The sequence below is a fragment of the Carassius auratus genome, chromosome 40 (assembly GCF_003368295.1).
Source record: "Carassius auratus strain Wakin chromosome 40, ASM336829v1, whole genome shotgun sequence".
Classification (NCBI taxonomy): domain Eukaryota; kingdom Metazoa; phylum Chordata; class Actinopteri; order Cypriniformes; family Cyprinidae; genus Carassius; species Carassius auratus.
Window position 1 is genome coordinate 17771118 of NC_039282.1, and position 20803 is coordinate 17791920.

General features: G+C 34.9%; 1 protein-coding gene across 5 annotated transcripts in view; it reads left to right on the forward strand.

The window, feature by feature from the left end:
- Window positions 1-2251: 2251 nt before the first annotated feature.
- Window positions 2252-20803, forward strand: part of LOC113058745 (cell adhesion molecule 2-like) — a 239526-nt gene continuing 220974 nt past the window's right edge. For all 5 annotated transcript variants that reach the window (XM_026226928.1, XM_026226931.1, XM_026226929.1 and 2 more), the window contains exon 1: window positions 2252-2582. In XM_026226928.1, the coding sequence (XP_026082713.1) occupies window positions 2522-2582 (61 nt within the window). In that variant the 5' untranslated portion in view covers window positions 2252-2521. The remainder of the gene's footprint in view (window positions 2583-20803) is intronic.

Sequence of the window (20803 nt, forward strand, 5' to 3'; positions counted from 1 at the left end):
CAGTGCAGACAGACTCTATAACTTCTTTATATGCATGTATATGTCTCATAGAAAAGAAAGCCTTTACCTGCTTTTGTCTTAAAATGCCCCTCTGCTATCAAAAGGTTATGCTCTATTAACTTTAATATTTTGCAAAGCCCTTGAGCGAAATTCCTTTGCTATGGCCCAATGAAATGATGAAGGATATAACCATTTGCCATCAACCTTAAATCTTACTTGTGCTATATATCCTGTGCCCCAGTTCTTTTATAGCTTGAGTTTAACTTGCTCAGAACTTGAGCCGATTGGCCTCAAGTTTCTACCACGGCCAGACATCGGACAGGCAAGTCAGGTCTCTGTGTTAAATTGGAAGAATTTTGGCAAACGGCATGTGAAATCAGGTGTAAAATCCTTTTGATGGGTTTGGAGAGAGAGCTCGGACTACAAGCATGGTTTTAACCCTGTGTTTTCAGTCATGGATGGACACCAGCCCAATTCGGCACACCAATCCTAGAACATGTGGAAGGAAGACTAATATCCAGCAGCTTGGAAGGCTGTCTGGCTCCGTTGTGCTTGAATCTCCATTCTCGCTTTCCTTCTGTAGCTGTGCCAACAGAACACAATCTTTTTTCATCTTATTCAGTTGCAGAGTGATCTATTTTTATTAGTAGATGTTACTATGTAAAGTGTGTCTCTGGCATATGTGCATTTATTATAAATGAGAGTAATAAATAATAAATAATACTTTGCAGTATAATGGATATATATATATATATATATATATATATATATATATATATATATATATATATATATATATATACCCTGAAATAATCTTTTAATGAATGGGAAATAATTAAAAGGTACATAAAGGTGATAAAAACTACATTCATTAGTATGGTATTTTTTCTTCCTCTGCTGTTTATGCTAAACATTTAATGCAACTTCTCTAAAGAACTGATATTTCAGATATGAGAAATAAAGTGATAATGTGAGAATGACACTGTCTTGTTGCTGATAGAATGCCTGGAGAGCCAATTAAAGATGATAACAACTAGGATAAACAATATAATTTTTTCCTATTGAGATCTCAAAATTATTCCAATACAAAACAACAACAGCAATAAATAAATAAATAAATAAATAAATAAAATTCCTTGTAGTCCACACTGACATGCAAAAGTGGTTCTCAGATGGATGTTTGTGTTATTTTTTCAAATTGATTCTAATGTAATAGGTCAATATTTTATATTCATAAAAAAATTATAATAATATTAGTCCTCTCATATATTTTGTCATGTCCAAATGAACTTACAGATATATTATAGCTCAAAAATACTGATGAGGCAAATTTCAGCCAGATGTAACACACATAAGCAATTTAGACCAGTGTTGATAATATAATATAATATAATATAATATAATATAATATAATATAATATAATATAATATAATATAATATAATATAATATAATATAATATAATATAATATAATGGTTATTTTTATCATCACTGATGAAATTTTTTGAAAGCTTGCTTTTTTAAAAATATTTTAAGCACCAAATCAGCATATCAGAATGATTTCTGAAGGATCATGTGACACTGAAGAGTTGAGTAATGGTGCTGAAAATTCAGCTTTGATCACAGGAATAAATTACTTTTATAAAATATATTCAGACAGAAAAAAAGTTATTTTAAGATGCAATCATGTTACAGTATATGATCAAATAAAGCCAGAATTTGTATATGATACAAATTTTGAAACTCCTTTCATAATAAAAACATATACAAATCCTAGTTATTCCTAACTTTTAGCCATCAGTATATCAAATATTTATCTGGTATGTGAGAGCTTCGTGTTATAACCCCCTTGTGTTAATAACTCTCATGATTATGACAAATCTAGGACTATAAACTTTCCCAATTTGTGCAATCTTTGCACATCCCTCCTCATCAACATATCTATGCCCATTAGCATGATCACAAATCAAATTATATAGCCATGACAATGATACTTGTACTACAAGTCATTGATTTCACCCCTGTAGCTCATTCCTACAGCCTTGATGTCCCGTACTATTCAACAACACGCACGATATTTTCAATTAAACGGGCATATTACTGTGATTACAGGAGCCCAATTAATACGGGACAGTCACATGTAACACGAACAATGTTGTCTAAAGTGTAGCGAAATATCCCAACCTACAGAAAGTTATAAATCCGCGTATGGGTAAGGCGTCTCCATGTGTCAGTCTGAAGTGGGCGGGACCCGCGTCATGCGGCGCTCTGGAGAGGCACAGACTCAGGCAGGGGCTGAAGTGCCACTTTCTCAGCATTGACAGTGCGGGCAGCATCTTCTCCCAGCCCGGGTACAGTAACTGCTACACGCGACATATCCTTCGGATCGGGACAGGAGATTCGGGTTTGCTCCATCCATGCGATCCGAGCCCGACTGAGAGCGCACCATCCACCTGGATAAGCGGCATCAGCATCAGCCTCAGTGCAGGGAGAAGACGGACGCAAGCATCGACACGAGAATATGATGCTCCACCAGCACTTGCTGTTTGTGCTCTACAGCTTCAGTGGGATTGTCATTAAAGGTAAGAACCCTGGGATGTGTGATGCCCTCTGGGTGTGGTGGGAGTTGGCAGGGAGAACGGAAATGCCAGTCTGATTCACATAATCATAAGCCCCGTGCTCAATTACATTAGAGGTAATATGTCATAAGTAGCTCGGGCTTTTGGACAGGTCATGTACAGTACGTGTAGTGACATGATGATGACAGTGCAGGTTTGAGTTCAGCGCACATTCCTTTACATGTGTGTGGGAAGTTGTTTGGAGTTCATTTCAACGATGTTTGCGACCCATCATCCATCAAACGAGCAACTTTGGATGCAGAGCATTTAGTAAGCATGCGCTCGTTCCGAACTGATGCGTAAGGTTCGCTTACGCAGCACAACAACCCAATTACGCGCAGTTTTCAGTGTGATCTGATGCATCTTATGGGTTGCATTTATTCAGTTATCAACTTTGGGAACACTGGTTCAGTAACGACCTTCTTATTCCAAACTGATTCAGACGGTTCATGTTTTCTGAAATCTGCAATGCAATCGCAGTTACGCGCAGGTGTGTACAATGTCCATGCTGTGATTTGACCGTGCAAAACAAGTTGAACTTGACTCGCCACGGGTGATGGATGCCTAATGCAATCTCTATTTATTTTTATTTTTATTTTTGCATTAGTTGGCGAGCCCTGGTTTAAGTCGCAGATACGCACGTTTCAAGCGCATCGCGCTCTGGTATTTGCAAGATTCTGCATCTTGGGGTCGTCGTAGCATAAGATTCTCTCTGCGAGTCGCACAATGTGCAAGTAAAGGCTGGAGATACAGCCTATGCATTTATTAACAGTAACAGTTGTTAGACTGTGTAGTTGATGGAGAGAGGGAATATTTTAGTACGGACAGATGTGCAAGGAGCTCCGGCGGTCAGACTGCAGCGAATGCCCGACTTTGACTGTCTCTGACTCCGGAAGGCGGATCGCGCGCCGCCGCGCCCCACGGGTCACGGATCTCACAGTTCTCTCTCAGCACTTACACACCTTTGGGGGTTTTATTATTTGAAAGATAGATAGATAGATAGATAGATAGATAGATAGATAGATAGATAGATAGATAGATAGATAGATAGATAGATAGATAGATAGATAGATAGATAGATAGATAGATAGATAGATAGATAGATAGATAGTTGGAAAATGATGTGTGCGTAAATAAAATAAATAATAACCACTGACGAAGTATACTGCCACTGTAAAATCACTCGCTGCTGCTGGACTTTTATTGACTTGTGGTCCATATATGTGTCTTCCCAGAGAGCTACAGCTGGCTACTGCATAAAGAGTCAATATTATGTTACAGCACTAATATTGATTATTGATGTGGTTTATGTCTCAGTAGATACAGTTTATATTTGGTGTAATGAACACCATGTGACTGGCGGAGTGTTGCAACATGCTGTTGTTGTTGTTGTTGTTGTTGTTTTGCAATAAATGTCTCAGTCACTGATATAACATTTCCATATTTTTCAGTTTTGTTATCACCTGCTTGTTTTTGAAACTATATGTACAGTAATGTGATAATATAAAGTGCTGATGCTACATACTACTCCAATACCTTTGGTGATTGTGAGTTGTAACAGCAACTGAAAACCTGAACACATGTCTATTAATCGTTGGTAATCACTTTATATGTGCTGAAAATAGTTAATATGACCCATTTCATTGGTGATTCTCAATGTAAACATAAAACGTTCACAGCTGAATTCAAAACAGCAGATAGAAACATGATACGTACAGTAGAAAATGTACATTTATTCCTGCAGAAGCTTTAATCAGGACTGTCAGATGTAAACGCAGTGAACATGAAAAAACATATTTATATAGTAATGATAAATCCCAGAGATATGTAACATTTATATACACTGCTGTGATCTTTACATTATTTTATTTTTATTTTTTTATCCCATTTCTGCTGCTTGAAAAGCTGCTGTTACATTCAGACAGGATCATTGTGAGTCTTTTGTAACATTATGACTAAATCAGACTAAAAACAATGCAGCAACAGGTGATTGTTACAATTTATTTTATGCTGTCCTTGTTACAGCGTAATTATACATTTGAATACTGAGTAATATTAAGTGTAATTACTATAGGTTTAGGATCAGGGTTTAGTTAAGGGTTCAATGAGTGTAATTAGACTGTCATTACTGGACTAAGTGCATGTAACATGTTACAAGGACACTGTTAAATGTTGTGTTACTCAAGTGACTTCTGAAAGAGAGATTTTGCAGTGTGTCTCTTCGCTCTTTTAAAAGCCCTCACACCCGCTCCGCTGTTCAGAGATGGATTGTGGGTATGTAGATGTCGGCATATGTTAGGTTTGGCAGTGTCTGTGCTGACTACAGACCTCTAACATTATTCCTGGATCTTGGTGAGGATCAAAACAAAATTATTGATTTTTTTTTTTCTTGATATTGGGTCTCAGGTGTTTTTAAATTCACCGTGGTTGTGTTCCCTCGCTCATGTGATATGATATTTCCATTGTTTTATCAGTGTAGGACATTGCAGCGTCGGACAGAGCAGTGTATGATAATGTTTCAGTGATAAAAGTAGTATAGAGTCCAATCAATCAAGAATGATTATTTTAGGTTTTTTGTTTGTTTGTTTGTTTTTGTTTTTATTTAGAGAAGAGAGCTGGTTTTATTTCTTAAACTAGGGCTTATGTAACTACTCAGCTAGATCACTCTTGCTTATGTTACTTGCTGCTTGCTTGACTCATAGAGTTCAATGCTTTACCTTAATGTGTCACATTCAAAATGGTGACTCGGAATAGTATTTGAATAAATTATCCCTGCCATAAACTGTCTTTTTTTTTTTTTTTTTTTGCTCTTCTCCAGCTGTTTGATTCTTATCTTTTCCTAAAAGCATTGACTGTGCTGTAGCTCAGGCTCACAGTCTGAGTGCCTTTGGATGAATATAGAGTTACTCACTCAACTCATTTATCACATTTTTGGAAAGATTTCCTTTTAAGACTTGATAAGAAGCGATATATAATCTGTGGCTGAAGGGTCACATTCATGCGGGGGGTGGGGGGGGGGCTTCAAGACAGTGTTCTCTGATGATTTTTAATACCTGCTATAAAATAATAAAATCAAGACTGTCACTAGAGGTTGGTAAGAGAAATTACCACCACATGCCCACTGTCCAAAAACCATCAAGTATACTAATATATTTCCTCTGGTATTTCAGATGTAATAATAACAAAGCTGTTTATTTTAAAACTAATATACTAATAAAACTATAATATATATATATATATATATATATATATATATATATATATATATATATATATATATATATATATATATATATATATATATATATATATATATATATATATACACACACACACAAACATAAAAAAGTCAGCAGAATATAATAATTAACCATTATTAATTTTGTGATTGCGATATTCCGAAATTTATTCGAGTCACATAAGAAGAAAAATCATTATACTTTGTTAGATTATAATTATGAAAAAAAAAATTATAATAAAAGAATAAAATAAAAATAATCATAGCTACTTTAATATGTAAAAGATATAAATTAGGACATAAAAATCCTAATTATGAGATTATGAATTATGTAATAAAAAAATCAAAATTAGGAGATGAAATTATGATTCATGAAAAATCATGACAATTTTTGTGCCATAATTTAGATTTTTATAATCATGACTTTTATATGTTTCAAATTGTCATAATTAACTTCTTTTCTGTCATGATATTGACTTTTTATGGCATGATGACTTTTTTCATTTCAAATGTTTACCTTTTATATCCAAATCACAACTTTTTTTTATCTCACAGTTATGATTTCATATGTCATAATTTTGAGTTGTGGTCATAATAATGATCTAATTTATGTGTGTGTCTGTCTCTGTGTGTGTGTGTGTGTATATATATATATATATATATATATATATATATATATATGTGTGTGTGTGTGTGTGTGTGTGTGTGTGTGTGTGTGTGTGTGTGTTTGTGTGTGTGTGTGTAAGATCATTGTGATTTAGATTTCCTTTTATATCATAACTATGACTTTTTTGGTCATAATAAATTGTCATAAACATATTCCTACTTGGTTTAAATGGCCTTCCACAGAATACAGTTTCAAGGATTACTAGAAAGGATTTCATTGATTTATTTATGGATTTATTTAAACTGACATTTAAAAAAAAAAAAAAAAATCTATTCTTCTTACTCGTCTTCTTCTCTTTTTTATGTATCCAATTTTAATGGCTCTCCAAATTGTAAATAAATATGATAGCTGTTGAGGATGACAATTTAAAGTAAGAATGATCTCACTTTACATCTTAATTTATTTATTTATTTATTTTTTATATAATTTTCAATCATTATCTTATGACCCCCAAGTGGGCTCCGGCCCCTTTATTGTCAACCATTCCCATTAAGGGAAGATATTTTTCAGCATTACTGGAATTATTACACAGATAGGGTCATCTTTTTATTGATCGATGGGATGTGTGAAAGAATCATTGATACAGAATCAATCCTGCATCTCCCACATGAGCACCACGACCACCACACCCCACATGTCCGACAGCAAAAGTCTCCTACATTTAACCCAAAGCATTAAAGTGCACTTGATATTTGAAGTCCCCTACATGTCCACATAAATGTCGCACAGATCAAAACAATATTGCAGGGTGTCTTAATAGCGATATAATACTCCAATTACATTTGTGACCACACTTTTACTGTAGGTCAGGGCTTCACAGCACCTTTACAGTCATATTCCCATTAGAGCAGCTTCTTTCCCACCTTAGTTAACAATTCACACAGAAAAATGCTGGCTTTCTGTGAATGTGTCATACAAATTGGGCCTGAGGGACTAAAAAGCCCCTGAAACATCTTGCGTCTCAGTTGCCCGAGGGCCCAGCTAAACGTGCGGATAGATCCTGTGTCAGCTGAGTGTTTAAGGTGGTGTGTCGGCAGCTGAAGTGCAGCATTAGCGCATCACAGCGTTTTGATGTGAGGTGCGACGGGGAGAATGCTTTATGCTCTCTATTAAAGATGCTCTCTCCTCACCGCGGAGGGTTAGCTTATCCGAGCAGAATGGGCTGTAAGCCGCTGAGTGCCGGCCGTGGAGCTACGCTGTGTACCGCCGCGTATCAGTAATCCAGTAAAGGACAGCCGGCTGTGTGCAGAGAGATGCCAAGCCTCTCTCCTTTGAGCTGGCTGACAGATCTACATCTGTACAGATGAGTCACAGACGCGCTATCAGAAAAGAAAAGAAAAACAAACACACTGAATAACAGCTGAGAAGAGGCCTGGATGACAGCTAGTGCGTTATGCTCTTAAACAAGGAGGAGGCATTTTTGTCTTTATTGTTGTATTTTTAGGTACATCATCAGCTCTTGTAGGATGTTTTGATGCATTCAGATAAATACATAAATGAATAAAAACTCTTATTAATGAGGTTTCATAACAACGTACGCCATCAGTAGGGGAGAGTGGGGTAAGATGTGTCACCTTGGAGCATCAAGGTCTAAAAACATATATGCTGTATTAATGAATTGTCAGATTATGATGTTATTTTTGGCTAAAGCCATGAATGATTAAATGAGGCCATGGGTTTGAAGTGTGCCAAATGCAGTGTTATTTTTGTATGGTTTAACTTGTATTATTATTTTTGTAATATATACTTATTGTTTTATAGTTTAATTTTGAAGTTCACATTTCAGTTAAAGTTTTGCAATGTGCTTTTGCATTATATATACAGTATGTATATATATATATATATATATATATATATATATATATATATATATATATATATATATATATATATAATATAATTTTCTTCTTCAATTTAATTATTTAGATATCTTCTAAGGCAACATTCCTATGTTTTTTTTATTTATTTATCTGATATTCATATTTAGTTTTATTTAATCTTTATTTCAATACCGGTTTCTAATAGTTTTAGTTGGAACAATAATAACATTAATTTGTTTTTATATTTCTATATAGCTTCTTTTTTTCAGTTTTAGTAATTTTAGCACTTCAAAGTAAATTTACTTCAACTTTTTTTAAGTTTATATTTTTTCATATATTATATTATATTATATTATATTATATTTAGCCTTATTTCAGTAAGAATTTTTTAATAGTTTTAGTTTACAATAGCAATATATATATATATATATAGTATATTTCTATATATTTGAATTTTTTTATTACTTAATCTTTTCAATTTTTTATTAGTAGTATTATTATTTATTAATACATTTTTATAGAGAGTTTAATAGCCGGTTGCTTCATGGGAATGTTGCGTTAGTAACTCAAATAATATAGACACAAAATATACTGCATCAGTCTTTTTTAAGAAAAGTAATGCTCTATATATATATATATATATATATATATATATATATATATATATATATATATATATATGTCAGGGATACTGAGGGAGAGGACCCAGATGCGGAGTGAACAAGGAACGTTTATTGACAAAAGACAAAGCCCGATAGGAGGGAGTGGCTTGAACAGTCCAGACAGTAGGATTGGGTAGATGGGTAGACAGTGGAGCAGGCAGTTGGGAGGGATGACCCCCGAGGGGGGCTCTGGGTGACAACCGAGTGCAGGACTGTAGAGGAGGCTGTGCAAGGGACCAGACCACAACACCAGGAACCAAGGGCACTTGACTATAGGGGTATAGCCACACACGTCAGACCTCCAGGCAGGGAGACCCAGTAGCCAGGGAGAAGTCAGCGGGTAAGACAGGAACAGACAGAACTCACAAAACACTAGACAAGACTTAAGACAACATGAGAACAACAACAACTAATAATAATAATAATAATAATAATAATAATAATACAAGGGCAAAAATCAGACAAGGGTGCTATGACCTAGAAACCAGATTAACTAGGGAAATAACCAAAGTAAACTAAAAAGGTAAAGAAACAAATACAAAACAAAGTTCTAGAAATAACTGGAAGACTAACCAAGAAAATAACTCAAAAGGGGAAAATAAATCCTTTAAAGAACAAGTCAAACTTAAGTCAAATTAAAAGTGAGATCCAAACAAAAAGAAACACTTAAACTAGACTAGAATAAACAGTGACAAGATAAACTTAAACTAACAAATACCAGACTTAAACTGACAAGGGAAAACGCTATTAGTTTAGAACAGCTAGCACGCTAAGCAGACACTAACTCACACACAAAACGAACCGGCAAACACAGGAGGGAAATGATCACAATAAGAGCATACAGAGACATGAGAAACAGGTGACAACACTCTGACTAATGGGGACTAAACAAGAGGGCGTGACCAGGGAAAACAAGGAGGTGGGACAAGAGGAGCACGTGGTAGACACAAGAGACACAACCATGTGCTCAGGCACAAAATAAACAAAGACACATTGAACAAAGACAGTACAGACAAGACTGTCAGGGCAGGATCCTGACAATATATATATATTCAGTGAAAAAGAAGTAGCATTCCCATTATATTGTGCGCACAGATCTTTTCTTATAGCCTCATACCTAAATATTAGGTCACTTTCATTAACTGTGGATTGAACCTGTAGCTCCCTACAAGAATGAAATGCTGTTTTTAGTCAAATGATTAAACTGACATTGGCCGTTGCCCAGAGCGCCGTCTCGTAGGCTGTTGTAAAGCCTTCAGGGCAGGTGAATTACTTCATTAGGTTTATGTAATTGCACATGTCCAGCTACAAATGTGTGGGATGTAGATTCCGTGTGAGTTCATGCTTATTGGCTCAATGCTGCTGATTAATCTAGATTGTGGAGTAATTCGGTTTGTCTAGTCCTAACTGCGACCATTATAGCTCGACATGACAGATGTCGTAATGACATGTTTGTTCCTGTAGGCTGTAATGAGGTAGCTCTGAGCAGATTCAGATGTAAGTGCAGTTAAAGTACCGTGCCTATGAACGACTTCTGTAATGAAAGGAATGATATTCCTCACTTGAGAAGCCCATAATAACTCTACTGATAAATGGTGCTGTGGCATGCACAATTAATAAGATCACCTACCTTCAGGCAAACAGACATGATAATTATCTTCTGTTGGCGACCCATTGGCCACAGAGCAGGCAGAAGCTCAGATAAAGATTATATTTGAAGTTTGGACTTTTAATGTTACGTCAGTTCTCTATTCTTTATCTCTAAGTGGAGATAACGGGGACATTTCTGAAAGGGGCTCAATATTACTAACTCCTCCGCTCACTAGAATTCTTTAATTTACTATACTATTTGATTTATTAAGTACCATCTTGTGTATCAACTGGTTAACTAATAAGTGAGGGTTATTAAAAGGGAGGTATCTTAAAAGCGGATGCTGCTAAAGGGATCACATGTGAACATGCACAAAATACGCTGGACTTAATTGATTGTTTACCGAAAAACGTCACAAGCTGAAATGATCTGATTGTCACCCATGCAGAAAATGATCAGCACACTCTCATTGACATTGCCACTTTCTTTCGTTATATTGAGAGGGCAATTTGCATTGGCTAATTAATTCATCATAGAGACAACCAACTGTTTCTGTGGGCGGAGCTTATCTGGTGGCAGAAAATGACGTTTTTAAAGGAGCAGTCTATGGAAGCCATGGAATAAACAAATAAAAAAAGTTAGTGATTACACTTTATTTTAAGGTGTCCTTGTTACGGGGTAGTTATACATTTAAGTACTGAGTAATATTAATTGACTACATGTACTTCCTATATGGTTAGGGTTAGGATTAGGGTTTGATTTAGGGTTACTTGCGTGTCATTATGCGTTCTTAATTGTAAGTATAATAGTAAGTTAAATATAAATATAATAGTAAAAAACACCTTAAAATTAAGTGTTACCAAGTTAGTTTTGAGTTTAGATTTAAAAACCCTGAGATTATATCTCACAAATCTGATAAAAAATAGACCAAATAAAGACCAAAATAGGAGATATAAACGTCCATTTGCGAGATAAAATAGCTACATTTTATGTCAAATGTTATAGGTTTAAATAGCTATTTCATGCTGTAACTGTAGTCCCCTATGAACTACAGTACATATGTGGGTATTATGTAGACCTATTGTTAAAATCACATTTATGCTTTAAAATCAAGATAATCATAGTAGGCTTCATCTATAGTATACACGTTTAAACATCTGCGTTTGGCTGCAAATGGCGTCCTTGATGACAGTATTCTATAAAAAATGATGTGCATTCCATTTCTGACATCTAAAGGCACAACAATACAGTTTTTCTCTAACTTTATGCTATACTTGTTACCAGTGTTTTTTTTCCCCATCACAATACAAATAATGAATAATCTACTGATATTGTCTGAATAATATGCAATCATTCAATCAATAACACTTAACTGTAGTCGGATTATAAGTATTTTTAAATGTACTATAATGTATTTACAAGCATTTATTAATTTATTTGTAATATGATTACATATAATTCAGATTTTATATAATCAGTTACTGATGATGCTAGATGATTACAGTTACTGATGATCAGTTAGATGATGCTAACCCTGAATCAACAAACAGAACTAACAATTATTGCTAAATGTGTGACTGAATCATATAATAACTTAATTAATAATATTGATAGTTCATCGTCTAGCTGACTACGTCTTGTATTATTATTATTATTACTATTTTTATTTTTTCTAAAATCCTGTCAAATGTGCACAAACTACTAGCTACTACTAAATATTGTAGAAGCATAATTTTCTGTAAAGTTGCTTTGTAACGATTTGTTTTGTAAAAAGCGCTATACAAATAAACTTGAATTGAATTGAATTGACTGCACTGTACTTAGAGTTTACTTACCTGAGAAACTACTATGAGTATAGTAATATAAACTTCATGGATTTATAGGTAGTTTCAGGGTCAGTCTCTAGTTGTTACCCAGTTATTGTAATTATTATAATAAGTACATAATATGCACATGCAGAAAATAACTAGGTTACATTTATTTTAAGCTGTCCTTGTTCCATACTGAGTAATAATAATTTACTAATGTACTTACGTGGTTAGGGTTTGGATTAGGGTTTTGCTTAGGGTTGCTTCCATGTAATTATGCATAATTAATTGTTAATATAATAGTAAGTACATGCAATGTGCAACAAGGATGCCTTAAAAAAAAAAAAAAAGTGTAACCAAGAACTATGAAATTGAAGCAGGCACGTGCACAGGTAGGGCTCAACCTGTGCAGAGCACATGCCCTTTTTGCCCTTACACTCTGAAGTGCCCTTTTTTTGGTGGTGTTTTTTTTTTTTTTTTAATCAATGCTATTGGTCACCCTTTACGCCTGTCTGTCTGTTTTACCAAATTAAAGTTCTTAAAACAAGCTTGTGTAAATCTTATTCGATCCTCAAGCTGTCAGTAAGCTGATAACTCCGCCCCCTCTATATTCATTGAATCGACTGAAGTTCCACAGCAGCCGCACAGTAGACAACAACTGAGCTGAACAAAGTTTTGCGAAGGGTAAATAAATATCTTGTTGTTTGAATAAGTACTACTAAACACTGTCTATAAAGGCTCATATTTTATTTATTTGATGTCTGACTGACTGACTGAGAAATGTGGGACGTCGCCTGAGAGAGAGGGCTAGCATTTGCCATCTAGTCATAGCCAATACATAGCCAACACTTAAATAGCCTGTGCAGATAGTAGCATTTCATCTTTTATAAAATGCTAATTTGGCCAAATGCATTTTACCACAGGAAAAACTGAGCGCTCCGTCTATATAGCTAAAAAAACTAGTTTGTAAACTAGATGAAAATGTAATGTGATCCCGGCAGCGGCAGGCGCCGTCGCCGTTTTAATGACGGACAGAAAAAAAAATCACATTTGCACACATTCGCTGGTCAAAAACGATATATTGATAAGTAATACAACAACATATAATTTGTTTTTACCATCGGGAAATCATAACAGGTGCGCCCCCGCGCTGTTTCGTACTGGAACTTACACAAAGCGACGAGAGATCCTCGTCACCTAGATAACATTTATAAAATATATTTCTAAGAAATTTCTTCTTTGATTTATGATTGCTGATACACTTAATTTATTAACATTTAGCCTAATCATGTTATGGTATACTCTCTGTATACTCTCTGTATAAAATGTTATAAAACATGGTTTTACTACAGTAATGTAGTAGTAACTAAAAAAAAAAAATTCAGAAGATCACTTAAATATTTATATTTTATCATGCAGAATGTAATTCATGATTCATGCCAAGGCTTCATTTATTTGATCCAAAATACAGCAAAATCATTAATATTGTGTAATAGTTTTACAATTTTAAATAACTGTTTTCTATTTGAATATTTTAAAATGTAATTTATTTTTGTGATCAAAGCTGAATTTTCAGCATCATTACTCCAGTTCAGTACTCTTCAGTGTCACATTATCCTTTAGAAATGCTTTTCACTGCAACTGTACATTTCACACTATTTTTATTTATTTTTTCATTGCTGGCTTATTTTAGGGAAAGTGTAGTGAATAAGAGACCTTCAAGAGACCAACATCCCTGGTCCACCACAGTATCAAATTTTTGACAGGTACATGGCTCACAGAAGGTTGCTGTTGTATTAGGTTTAAAGAAGCCCTTAAAGCCCTGTTTATCTATATTATCTAATATTATTATTATGGATGTTATTAATCGTGAATAAATCTAAAGCTTTTGAGACTATTATTTTGTGTTACTGAATTTGTCATGAAGATGTGACCATTTCTTCCTTTTATGCAGGCTTACTAAATAATCTTAATATAAAAAGGGGGGGGGGGGTGCCCTTTTTCAGTTTCAGCACATGCCCCTCAAAAGGTCTGTGCACGGCCCTGAATTGAAGTGCTAACTAAAATAGTTAAAACGGCATTGTATAATTTGTAGAGGTTCTATGGAAGCTCAAAAATTGTGAAATCATTTTATTAAGAAATAAATATGAAGTCTTTGATTAGAAAACAATCCAGAACTAGTTTGTACATTCTCTACTTTAGCTATGTGAGCAGCACAGATGGATCAGCGAGGCCACTGTTCTCAAGCAGCCGCACTTTGGGGTTGTTTCCGAGTCTTTTGGCTCTTCTGCTGAATCTAATATTTGGCTGAAAACGAAGCAGAGTTTTCATCTCATCAGCTGCCTGACCTTTAAACAGAGTCCCTCACCCTCTCTCTTAGAAGAATGTCCTCACACTGCCTGCGGATGAGAACCACACAATGAATTTAATTTACTCTGCAACACCGAGCTGCTCTGGTTTTTCTTTCTGGGGCCTCGCCATGAATTGAAGAAATAGCCATCCATGCTGTTTTTACCCGTCTGACCAGCTATATATCAACAATTCATTTGCTATTGTGCAGCAAAGCGAAACTAGGCCTGCAACAAACTATTTGATTACTTTTTCCTTTATTGAAAAAATGGAAGGCACTATATCTTCATTATTCATTTATTATTTTGCAGATGGTCTTCTTATTAAGTAATGTCACTTGCATAATGGGACTTCAGTTAAGTTTTATTAATATATCAGTTGTAATATAATTAGTTTTGGTCAAAATGATTGCATCCCTTTCTCTGTCGTGAAGATAAGATTGACAGCCATAAGCAAGTGCTCTGTTTGAAGTTTGACAATTAATCATTATTTTGCTATTTTAAAAAATGGAAATTGTGGATTTATAAGAAAGTAAGAGTTAAATGTAAGTTTAAATAAATATATAAAAAAGAGTATGTCCTGTATTTAAGAATCTGTATTTTAATAAAAAATAATAATAATTGTATGTTAGTACATTACAGAGCAAAATATCTTACTTTTTACTCCACTGAATTTTAGACAGTCAAGTCATTTCTGATTATTTAGAGGTGAAGAAATCAAGACATGCAAATAAACTTGATAGAAATGTCCAGTTTGTGAATAAATCATTCTTTCAAAGATAATCTTTTCAGAGAACTGGTGTACTATAACTAAATTATTAACAAATAATAATAATAATAACTATAACTAGTGTAATAAGTAATAAGGAATAGCTATACTTAATTATCTGATTTCATTAGTGGCTGTACTTTTACTTGAAGGGTAAGTTCATCGAAAAATCTCATTAATAACTCACCCTCATGTCGTTCCAAACCAGTGAGACCTCCATTATCTTCGGAACACAGTTTAAGATATTTTAGATTTAGTCCGAGAGCTCTCAGTCCCTCCATTGAAACTGTGTGTACGGTATACTGTCCATGTCCAGAAAGGTAAGAAAAACATCATCAAAGTAGTCCATGTGACATCAGAGGGTCAGTTAGAATTTTTTGAAGCATTGAAAATACATTTTGGTCCATTTTGGCATTGTCTTCTCTTCAGTGTCTGTTGTGAGAGAGAGTTCAAAACGAAGCAGCTTGTGATATCTGGTTCGCAAACGAATCACTCGATGTAACCGGATCTTCTTGAACCAGTTCACCAAATCGAACTGAATCGTTTAAAACGGTTCACGTCTCCAATACACATTAATTCACAAATGACTTAAGCTGTTAACTTTTTTAATGTGGCTGACACTCCCTCTGAGTTCAAACAAACCAATATCCAGTAATTCATTTACTCAAACAGTACACTGACTGAACTGATGTGAAGAGAGAACTGAAGATGAACACCGAGCCGAGCCAGATAATGAACAATAGACTGACTCCTTGGATGGAACCACTGTCCATAATTTAAATGAATAATTTGAAACAAACCTCCTTACTTTGGCAGAGTGAAACACAATTGGCCAGTTTGAAATAAACCAAAACATGTTCACTTAATTTAACCGGTTTAAGTTAAAAGAAGTGGATCAATTGATTTGGTTGGATATTACTATTTCACACAAATTATTCCTTATTCGATTTTGTCGTCACAACACAAAGAGTTTGCATAGATTAAAAAAAAATCTAAATACAAGTTGGTTGTGTGGAGCCACTGTCCATGATTGAATTAAGTTAGTTTAAAGAGTCATTAAGCTTTAATCATACAAATGAAAATCTTAACCAGAGTAAATTAAAACATTTCACAACTAAAATGTAAAACCTACAGAAATTGAGAATTAAAACAGTCAAGAACAAATTTTGTCTCTGATTAGTGATTAGTTTTTTTGTGCTGTGAATGACAATACTACTGCAGTTGTAAAAATTTAAAGGTAACCAATCAAACAGGAATTGGCTCCAGAAATAACTTCTGCATTGCTTCATATATGTAATGAGTTCAGGAGGGTTGCTCAAGTCCCAGCAACATGTTTTTTTTGTATAGTGTATACTGCTAAGGTCCTAAAGAACTTTATCTTCCAACACCCCAACATCTGCTGGGCTGTCTTTAATGGATGCACCTTCAAATCTTATGACATAGATTCCCTAGAAGTCTTCATTGAGTCTTTGGGATCACCTCCTGATTGCTGGCAAACTCTGTATCCTAGAGATAAGACTGTCGCGGTGAAGGAATTTCCCTTGTGGAATTTTAAGTGGCTTAATAGCGCAGTATTATCGCCATCCATATATATATATATATATATATATATATATATATATATATATATATATATATATATATGTGTGTGTGTGTGTGTGTGTGTGTGTGTGTGTGTGTGTGTGTGTGTGCGTGTGCGTGTGTGTGCGTGTGTGTGTGTGTGTTACGATATAATGAGGTCATATTCAGAAAACAATGAAACTGAAACCAAATAGCGTTGAAACAGGAAGTGAACAGAAGAGAATGACAAAATAATGATCCACATAACCTGACAATAAGATCGTTTTTCCTTGGACATGACATTCTATTTTCACAAATATATATGACTCGCAAGTAATCGCATGCGCTCAATTTATCTCTCTCTCATGCGCTGTCTGTTTACACATAATGTTATCATTACTAACTTATTTCATATTCAGTACACATTCAAGAAGTGTAAAACAAGAAGGGCATAACCCTATGAAAGAAGAAAACGTGCAAAAAATAGGGGTTGTTGTGGTTCTTGCATTCCTCTGCGGTTTGCTCGTCAGTTGCGCGGTATTGTGATGTTGCGGTTATCCCGAAAGCCCTACCTAGAGAGGATATTTAATGGATGGAGTACTCAAATTCTTGTGTATTAGCTTTACTACAGAACAGAAACAGATTGTGATTTCAAAGGAGCCAGTGTGTCCAGACCAGACAAGAGAGCAAAATTCAAAACAGAGACATCCAGATCATCTGGATGAAAAAAATCTGTGGATCTTTTATCAAGATCTCCATTTGCGATAATTAATGATGTGAGAAGAGGAAGTGTAAAGATGCCTGGTAATTCCATGTTAAAAAAGCCCAATGATCAGACAGACTTAAATCAGAGGTTGACAACTGAGACACAAATGAGCCATTGGAAATCACAAGGTCTAAAGTGTGGCCTCTGTCATGTGTTGTCATTTGTCAAGTTGGTTTAACTCTAAGCACTCCAACAGGGACAAAAAATAATTTCGTTATTGTGGAGTCTTTTATAAACATGTCGATGTTGAAATCCCCCAATATTTTTAAGAAAAGGGATGAGTCAAAAGTATCAATGACTATATATTATATTAATAAATTAAATTAAAATTCAATTTATGCATTTAGCCGACACTTTTATCCAAAGCGACTTTCAGTGCATTCAGGCTATCAATTTTTAGCCCTCCACATCACGGGCGGCCGGCAGCGAGCTCGCCCTTCCCCGGCAACTCACTCCAGCCCACCGCCTCGAGCGTCCATGGCGGCACATACCGCGCCAGCTCGATGGCACCGCGGATTCACCACAGCAGCGAGGGATCTTCAGCAGCGCGTCCCTCCTTCTCCTTCTTTCGGCCCCACCCCACTCATCACAATATCTTAATGTCTTAATTGTTTAGATTTCTAAATAGAATCAGCTACTTGACCATCTACCAGTTTAGATTTACAACTGCGTGTTTGCAGAGGTCTAAAACAGCACATGGTTGAAAATGCTAAATAATTCATTTTGCCAGCAGGTGGTGCTTCTGGACGACAGAATAGGGTGGTTTCCTTGGAAACAGCAGTACACAAAGCAGACTTTGAAATGTGCAGTGCTCACGTTTATTCAATGAAATCATATCATTTTTAATTGTAATTATCACATTAAGCTTCATAGCAATTCTTGTCTTTTTTGTTCCCAAATTTAACAACTCTTGAAATCAAAAGAAGACTTTCTTGTACCATTTAAGACATTTTAACGACCTACGGAAACCCTTATTACTTGTGTTTATAAATGTGAAAAGGCGATATAGTGCTTCCTTTACCTTTGGCGAAACTGTTTTCTCCATCAGTAAAGTTGTGATATTCCTTCATTTCGCCAAAGCTAGGTAGCAATGAAGCAAGAAAACCATGATCAAATGCATGCTGTTAAAAAAAAATAAAAAATAAATAAAGATATAAAAAATAATAGCAAATACATTTTCAAATGTATGCAGAAGTCGAATGTGGCATTATTTGTGCTTGCTTCTGTGCTATAGCACATTTTACTGGGACTTGAGTATCGTAGAAAGAGCACAGGAGGCTTTATTTTAACTGCTCATATCATTAATAAGACGGAAAACCACTTTGAATTTTAATAAATTATCCCATCCTCTGTGACACAAGCACACGTACATGCATGTATAACTGTTATATACACTACAGTCCTTACATTACAGAGAGTCATGTGCTTTCACATCTTTTCACAACCACACAAAATCGTTAATTAACGGCAATAAATCGGTTACACAATACTCGACTGCAAAACAAAAGCATCCCAAAACAGACTTTCAGAAACATTAATAGAAATGAAAGACTTTGAGGTAACACAAAGAAAACTTTAGATTTTCTTTGTCAAATGCATTGGAAATCGTCACATCCTTTTTTTAGAATGGCGAAATTAAACCCTTTACATAAGTTTAATGATTAATAATTAAGTAGTAAGTGGAAAATTAAACAGTTTAACCGATTAGTGTTGTGGCAAATAAATATATATATTTGTGTTGTTTTAACAAAAAAAGAACAAAAAAACAAAAAACAAAAACAAAACAGTGCCGATACTATTTTTTTAAAACATTGTGTAATTAGCTACAAGAACAGGCCTAGCGCACTTATTGCAGCCTAATTATTTATTTATTTATTATTTGAAAATCATTACAACATTAAGTTTTCAGACACTCAAAATGGGAAAACAAACATCCCGTCTGTCACTCATTTAGAAAGCCATTTTAAATACTTGTAGTAACAGACTATAAAGAGATATAAAGAGATCTATTTCGTCAAAACAGCAATCAAAGGAAAGCTACACGATGAGAGAAATCAAAAGCGTGTGGCACTACATCTCAGTGATGCCGGTGAGGCAACATAATGGTGGCAGATGGAGATAACAGCAACTCAAATTGAAAGCGTAATCAAAGATTAAACAGGCAAAGGCGACGGCTATTTAATAAGTGAGTATTGCTGTGATACAGGCGTGAAGACGTGCAATAATTGATTTCTGTCCTTAATTCATTTGAGGAGACAATTTAATCTAATCAGAGAAGGAGGGGACCTATGGCAGAGTACATCTGCTTGGCAGGCTTCATAACAGAGAAACAATGCGAGGGTTATCAGAAATGAAAAGATAGTGTTTAAAGATGATTTTATGTTTTTTTTTTTTTTTTCTCTCTCTTCAGTCAGTTATATATGTAATCCATTTTAAGTTGAAACATTGTATCTCTGCGTTTTTTTGTTATAGAATTAAACAGTAACTCAACCAGTGGTGTGAGTTTGCCATATATTTATTAGACCATTATCGCTGTTCTTCAGGAAACCTGTTTGAGAAAAAAAAAAATAAAAATCATTTTGCACAAAATGACTTTACTTTTAGCAGGATGATTAAGAAAAGAGATGTCAATATCTGCATCAAAATGGCCAAATCATTTGACCTCCTCACCATACATCCTTCAAATTCCTTTGCTTCACTCATAAGTGAGACGTTATGATAGCGAACACAACTTTCGACAAAGTGTGGGAGAGGAAAAGCACAAACCTTAGTTGATGCATGTTTATGTCCTGAAATCAGTTTGACCTTTAAAAAGGTTCCCACGGGTGTGTGAGGCAAGAGAAACAAGGCTGAATACGGACAGATTTGCAAGTGAAGGTGATGTGGAGGTTGGCGGGGGAAGCTAGGAGGGAGGATGAGGTTGTGTGTGGGGGGCGGGATAAAAGCGCATCAACTT